This window comes from Anopheles aquasalis, chromosome Y (assembly GCF_943734665.1).
Source record: "Anopheles aquasalis chromosome Y, idAnoAquaMG_Q_19, whole genome shotgun sequence".
Taxonomy (NCBI): Eukaryota; Metazoa; Arthropoda; class Insecta; order Diptera; family Culicidae; genus Anopheles; species Anopheles aquasalis.
In genome coordinates, this window is record NC_064879.1 from 2,230,830 (window position 1) to 2,238,329 (window position 7,500).

The 7,500-nt window shown below is 43.6% G+C and overlaps 2 protein-coding genes across 8 annotated transcripts in view; one reads left to right on the plus strand and one right to left on the minus strand.

The window, feature by feature from the left end:
* LOC126579771 (cytochrome P450 4d8-like) overlaps positions 1-7,500 on the plus strand; it is a 431,039-nt gene that overhangs the window by 44,292 nt on the left and 379,247 nt on the right. The gene's annotated exons all lie outside the window — the stretch shown is intronic.
* LOC126579767 (acetylcholine receptor subunit alpha-like) overlaps positions 1-7,500 on the minus strand; it is a 27,364-nt gene that overhangs the window by 7,944 nt on the left and 11,920 nt on the right. For 4 of the 5 annotated variants that reach the window (XM_050243346.1, XM_050243349.1, XM_050243347.1 and 1 more), the window contains exons 7-11: positions 2,125-2,240; positions 1,868-2,036; positions 1,639-1,775; positions 1,428-1,516; positions 1,215-1,269 (exon numbers count right to left, since the gene is read on the minus strand). In XM_050243346.1, coding sequence (XP_050099303.1) covers positions 1,215-1,269; positions 1,428-1,516; positions 1,639-1,775; positions 1,868-2,036; positions 2,125-2,240 — 566 coding nt within the window. Of the gene's footprint in view, positions 1-1,214; positions 1,270-1,427; positions 1,517-1,638; positions 1,776-1,867; positions 2,037-2,124; positions 2,241-5,870; positions 5,909-7,500 lie in introns of those variants that run through there. The other variant, XM_050243348.1, reaches the window with a different exon arrangement.

Genomic DNA, 7,500 nt, shown 5'->3' on the forward strand with positions numbered 1-7,500 from the left:
TCATCCAACAACAAAGGTTTGCCAAACGGGACACAGGCGCCATAATGCGTTCGAGTGAACTTTTGTCGAACGTTCCGAAAACCACAATAGGTCGCATAAAGTTGTAATCGGGGGCCGTGTGTCTGAACTTGCTGGAAGATTGCCGAATGCTAGCCGGTACTGGCAAAACGGTTTCGATTTCGGTCCCTAGAGCGATTGCATTAGTCAGCGAGCACAGCAACAAGCAGGCGTACCGTTATTCAAATTTGCTCCCAGGGGGAGGGGGGGGGGTGAAATTTAATAGAGTATCACGCCAGGGGATAAGGTGAAAAGTTAGTTAGTAGCGTTCGTTGGCTGGAAGGGGAACGCATTAATGATGACGGAGGAGAGTAAAAATAAGTGTAAAAGTTCGTTTTTTTTCTCGATACGAATAACTGCAAGAGTATGGCGAATTGCGAACGTAACATTAGCATAAAACGAATGTGTATAGAGTATAGGGTGTAATGTGTGTATGCGCGCATCTGTGTGTATATATGTGTGAGTGAGTGTGTGTATTTTATCCCAAGATAAACGGTTGGAAAGGACTTAGTTTCGGAATGTACAAGTGCAAGAGAAAAGAAGGAGTTGACAAACACTTGCTTTTGTTGATTTTTGCGCAAAAATCCAAAGCACACGAACGAGGGAATGAAGGGGGCTGATAAGGACACTTTGTCACTATAGAAAAAAACACGGAAAATAGTTAATGGTACTCTGGTAAAGTAGTTCAAGAGAGAGAGAGAGAGAGAGAGAGAGAGAGAGAGAGAAAGGGGTCGTGGGTTGATCGGGAAGTAGGTCGGGGTGGAGTAGGTATTGAGCAGAAGAAGATAAACAAACAAACACAACAAACAAAACACAACCAAAGTGGAGGACACAATGGAAACGAGGGAAAAATGGGAAACCAAAATGAAAGAAAACCGGCAAGAAACCGGAGCACGGATAACCAAACAAATGAAACGAACGACGGGAAAGCGTAAGAGAGTAATGCTCGAAACAGAATGTTAGACCATAAGGGAACAAGGTTGTGAGTGAGGACGGGCAGGCTAAGTAAGGGGAGTCATTAAAAGTGCTAGAAGAGGGGGAGTGATGGGGGGGGGGGGGGGGGGAAGAGAGGAGGGGAGGTGATGTTGGAAGGGATCAGGCATTTTTTGAAAATGCAGTTTGGCGGGAGACGGGATGGCTGAAAGGGTGGCGCTCACCTGTGGTTTTCGACGTACGGTGGGCGCTTCATAAACAGAAAACGAGGTAGGAAATCTGCCATCCACAATCAAACGAGAGCACAAAAAGAGAGAGAGAGAGAGGGAGAAGGAGAGAGAGAGAGAGAGAGAGAGAGAGAGAGAGAGAAAGAAAGGAGAGGTTAAGTTAAAATGATTTAGAGATCGTCAAAGGCGTCGCGTGTAAAGAATACTTGCCTATAAAAAAGGTTTTCACCCACGGTGCCATCCGATGCGTTTGCGGTGATCGGAAGTGCACGTTTAGCACTACAACCGTAACGCATATGCTGGAAAAAAAAACCACGTGAAGAGAAAAAATATATTCGCCAATTTGCAAAACAAAAAAAAAATAAAAAAAATTAAAAAAATATCAGCAAAACTGTCATCAGTCACGTCGATGCTGTAATACCTGATGGACACGAGTATCATTGCGAAGATGAGATATTTCCCTAGCAAAGGCACAACAAGCGATGTGGGAGGAATGATTTCGACTACCAGCAGGAAGAACACATGGAGACTAATCAGAATCGATATCGACAGTGTCACCTGCGGGAGAGGGAGAAAGAAAGAAGAAAAAGAAAACACGGTGCACATGAGCAACATTTCTTCTTCGCGTTGTGTAGGTGAGAGAGCCCTACCTTTTCCCCACTATCCGACGGTAGGTAGAACGTGAGCACGGTCAGAAACGAGATGCCCATGCACGGAATGATGATGTTGACGGTATAGAACAGTGTCTTCCGGCGCATCGTAATGTTGAAAGTGATGTCGAGATATGGCTCATCACAGCAGGTGTAAAACTTTTCGTTTCTGTTGCATCAAACACACAAAGACACGTAGACACGTTGACATTAGCAAGGAAACGTGCTGCTGGTTTGTGATTAAGGTCCAACGTTACCTCACTGCCGGTACCTCCAGGATATCCCATTCGACGGACATGTAGAACTCGGACAGATCAACACCGACATCGACGATGTTGCTGCCGGACTTCTCGTCCATGTGGCGCAGGTCGACCTACACGGGAGGGGAGGGGGGCGCGCGTGGACCGAGTCCGATTTTGCATGGGAGGAAAGGAAGGAAGTCCGTAAAGAAGAGAAGGGAGCCATGTTAGTACGAACATTGCCACCAGCGAACCAGGCAAACCTATTCTTACGCCGAATTGTTTCTACTTCAAGGGAAATTGTGTTCATCAGGTGTTGGAGCAGGTGGATGGGGTTGGATGAAGGCAGCAAGCAGGGATGAGGTTGTGGTGGAGGAACAGAGAGAGAGAGAGAGAGAGAGAGAGAGAGAGAGAGAGAGATGTAGGGCAGGTAAGGAGATTGGGTGAAGGAAGGCAGATCTGCTGAGGAGAGAAGTAGGGAGTGAAGGATGTGTACGGTTAGATTTGATAGTTTTTCCCTAGCCGGGCTATGTGAATATGAATGGAATATGTAATCGCTAATTTACCGAGGCTGGGAAATGGGTAAGAGGGGGGGGGGCGGGATTTTTGGGTGATAGAATATTATTATTATTATTATTGTTGTGGGAAGCTAAGTCGAGCTACATTTTTGTGGGCGATTGATTGCGACTGTAACAATGGTGAGTGAACAATGACTACCATATTTTGGGATAGGTACCAAAGGTCAAATGAGTGTGCTGCACATTGAACACTACAATAACAGGATCAGTTGCGAAATGAAGTAAACAAATCTGTCTAGGTGCGATGCTACCGTTCTCTTTCTTGGTTAAAACGCAAATACTCCAGGCGACTAGCTGGGCGAAGAAGCACAAGAAGGCTACTCGAAAAAGAGAAAGAAGAAAAAGAAAAACGAAGAACGAAGAAGACAAAAAAGTAGGACGAACAACACATTCTGACGCCGCTTCACTAACGGAGAACGAAATGCTAAGCACAGTTGCGACTAACCGGTGGATGCAGCTAGAGCAAAAGAGAGATTATCATCACTACTTCATCTAGCAGTAGTGGCTACTGGAACAATGGAAAGGCTTTGCAAGTACACTGTCGTTGTGTGGTGTGTGCTTGCTCGTAATTCGAATAAATGACGAAAAGAAAATCATAAACTAAATTGTAACACTACCGCTAACACTAGCCATCCTACGCGTGACAATAATGATAGTTTAGGAAACGCTAAATTGGCATGCCGTGTAAAGGTGACCGAGATAAGACAGAGAGAGAGGGAGAAAGAGAGAGAAAAGTGGCCAAGAAATGAAGAAAGAGAGTGAGTTAGTAAAAGGAAAGCATGCACGCACTCGCAAGTCTTAGAAAACCAAACTAACGTAGGAAAACATAAAACACTCTATGCAATTGAAACGGACAAAATAGCTCATTAAGCAACTCAACTACATATCAAGTGTGTGTGTTCGCGTGTGTGAGGGTATGTGTAAATTTGCGCCTTTTTGCTGGGTGTTTTTCGTTTCAGTTCGGTAGCATCCAACCAATCTATGAACGAAGCAGCTACTGTCGGAGCAATGGTCTGGTTAAAAATGGTGCATTCGGTCACAATCGTAATCCTTAGGCGATGAGGATGTACGTGTGAGTGTGTTGATAGTATGAGTTATGAGAGCAGGTGTGATTACAGATCATTATCATTTCTTTAGGGGGAATGCGGTGAAAATAGCGGTTTGATGGATTGATGAGTTCCGATACCAAAATCATGCGAAGGAATGCGTTTAGTGTTGTGGTTTTTTGTTGTTTTTGATGGATGGGACAAAAGTCGTTGCATGAGTTAAGATAAAAACAACCATGGATACCGGCTCGTTTGTTATTTGTTCAGATTCAACAGCCTCATTTGTTGCTTGCTTTCAATAACAAAACTTGCCTATTTATAAAGAAACAATTCAAGTCATGCACAAACGCACAGATCGCTGTGTGCGGGAATTAGTTATGGTTGTTTAGGGTGTGTTTTAGGTTAACCATTTGATTTAATTGAAGAGCGGCTACCCCTCTCTCTTTCCTTCTCTTTCTCTCGCTCGCTCTCTCCCACGCACTCTCGATTTTTCCTTTTTTGTTGTATCTGTTCCTATTTTCTCTTCTTTGCGCTATATCTCTTTCACTAACCAAATAACTACTATCAGTATTAATGTAGTATCTCAATAATCTCATGTCATACTCGTACTCATAAGATCTATCATATTCCCATACCATATCATACACAAATATCCATCCAAACAGGGTGCGCCATCAGGATGTATCCTATTTTAAAGTTAAATAACTCTGTCATTTTACAATCGATTTTGACAAATGGGACAGTTTCAGAAACTTCAGTCTATGCCATTTTTATAATGGATCACTTCACGTTAAATGAACGGACTGAGATTGTCACATCTTACATTGAAAATAAGCGGTCAGTAGTGAAAGCTGCGGTCGAGCAATTGATGGTGAATACTCGTTCATCGCATATGACGGCGCTGTGCTTTTTTCTGTGGGTCTGTTTGGAAAATAAGGGTTTTGCAAATAAATTGAAGGCTATGAAACAACCTAAAGCAAATATTAGAGCTGAAATTGCCAAATAGCTCCTTAAATGCTGTCAAAACAATACAAAATGCCCGAAAAAAGGTCGGTTTTTTGAAGGCACGAATGAAGGCGGTCATTTAAACGATATCATATTTTGAGTATGGTACAAAAATAACCTAAATAAAACTGGTTATTTTTTTAAAATCGGCTGAAAAATGGCAGAATTATTCAACTTTAAAATAGGATACATCCTGATGGCGCACCCTGTATATTTACATATACATCCATATGTAGATAAGTATGATATAGAATAAAAATCTGTTATACAAACGATCCCACACGTGAAGGAGGCCCAGCCGTAGAGAGAGCATTCTACGTTCTTTTGATTTTTTTTATTTATAGTTATATTGCTTTAGTTTATTTATAGCCACATTTGTATTGGGCCTTAGGTTGTTAGTCTGGTGGCGCATTTCATGGTAATCAAGCACAGCGCCGCACAGGTGTCAATCCCGGGGAAAACAAAACCTCAACATAAACAAAGCAAACACGATACCAACAACCACAAGAAGAAAACGCACGCACGCAAGAAACACCGGTGCACAAGAATTACGAATAACTACTACTTTGAGTGGACGGAACGGACAGAAGAATGTGTGTGTTTTTTTTCTTTTAATTGTTGAGCTTCAGGTCGTACTCGTATGCCGTCCATGCGAAAAGTGATGGTGAAAGCCATCGGTGGGTTGATGGCTTCAGCAACGGGGGATGGGGCTGTTGGAGGGCGGGGGTGGACTCTGGGGGTGGTTTTTTTAAAACAAAAACAAAATTACGGTGGCTAGGGGACTAGGGCTTTACGCTCCATGGAAGGTAGTCATACTCGTTTTGGTCTAAGAGACTTTTGCTGATAAGTTTGTGGAAAATTAGTAATAGCTAAGAGAGCTAAATGAGAGTTTGTATGAGACAGAGACAGAGAGAGAGAGAGAGAGAGAGAGAGAGAGAGAGTGAGAGATAGATAGATAGATAGATAGATAGATAGAGAGAGAGAGAGAGAGAGAGAGAGAGAGAGAGAGAGAGAGAGAGAGAGAAAGGTTGACAGAAAGGAAGACGGAAACAGGAAGAGAATTACAGGGTGAGAGAGAGAAAGAGAGAGAGAGAGAATCCGCTAATTTCTGGTAGCAAAGCAACCACAGGCTTACATGCACAGGCACATAACTTCAGGGACGTTGGGTGTTAGTAAGTATTCTGCCTCGTCATCCCTCCCCCCCTCCCATCCATCAGTCTAGGCTACGAGCGGAGACGTTCGCGGCCGAATCGCGCAGGATGCTTGGTCTTCCCCCCCGGGGGGTGGGTGGGGGGAAGAGGGGGTGGTTTTTTAAAGACTCGGGCTCCGGTTAATATTTCATTTTGTTAATGCGACTGGAATGAGAACAGTAAGTAAAACGCTAGCACTAAGCATAACAGTGTGGAGTAGACAGCAAAACGTGTGTGTTTCGAGTGAGTTTAGAGTTGTTGACGCCCGTGGTCACTGGTTGCCAATGGCTTGTGACAAAGCTGGGTTCGGTCGGTGAATCGGGTTGATCACGCCGAAAATTCCATTTTTTTCGATTCTAAAAAAAAAACAACAAAAACACAAGCAAAAACCCCCCCTTCCGGGGAGCACCCCAACACAGCCCCATAGAACCTGACCGATAGAACTCGGCGCACGACGATATCGCAACGACTCCAACGGGCAGTAAGGAGCGCAAGCAGAGAACTGGCTACTACTGGACAAAAGACCAAAGCGACCATGGTCGAGCCCGAGCGCAGCACAATGTCGTGTCGAAGTCGAGTCGATACGCATATATAGGACGAGATGACGAGAGTTGAATTTGGCGTGTGTCCGATCATTGGCCTGGGGCCTTCCGTTGCGATTATGTTTATAGCACCATTTGAGCTACGCATGCATAATAAGTGGTATTATAGATCATTTTGCGGCAAACTCATTCCATTCAGCCGGTTTGGTCTAGGCTCATTCCCAAAACCAGACGCGTTATCCACCGAGTCGGACTCGCCAGTCGTGCTTGTATGTGAACATTGTAAAAAAAAAAAACACTAAACCAAAACTATATAGGACCGGTACATAGCACTGCTTAGCGGCTCCTACTTGTAACTCGTCCAGCAACTTTTCTCCAAGACACACGAACTTGCACTAGTAGGAAATTGAATCATCTAGTAGGATCTTAGTTTTACATTCTAACATACGTCGCAGAGCTGTAAATTTTTATTTTTTACCAACCAGCATACAGTTGCACTAGGGATGCATTATGAAAAAAAAGAAACCATAAATTGCGAACATTCGTTGGAAAACGAAATCAAATGTATAGAACGACTCCACCAACCGTACTAGGTATGAACAGAACAACGAATGACCAACTATGAGGGACAACTTTATGTTTATGGACTGGAGAAAGTCAGGGTTAATCCGACACCGGTGATTACAGATGAGCTACTTGGTTTAGAACACAAAATCCCTAGGTCAGCAGCATACGCTTATTCGCTTCGTTGACTCAACGATACTCCGAGACTAGAAGAGATCCATCGATTCGAAAAAAGAAAAACAAGCGAAGCCACTTCCATTTCATTACGAGAACCGAAACGAGTTAGCAATGCGATATCTAAGATAGAAAATATAAGTTGTCACTTGACAACTGCAGCGGTTTACTTTGCCATCATACTTCTTCCAGGTTAAAGTAATGAAGCTGTCGGTTTTACCCTGTTTTCACCAATTCCAGGGAGCCAAACAACTGAAACGGACTAGAATACTGCAGTCGGTATGCTATCGTATGT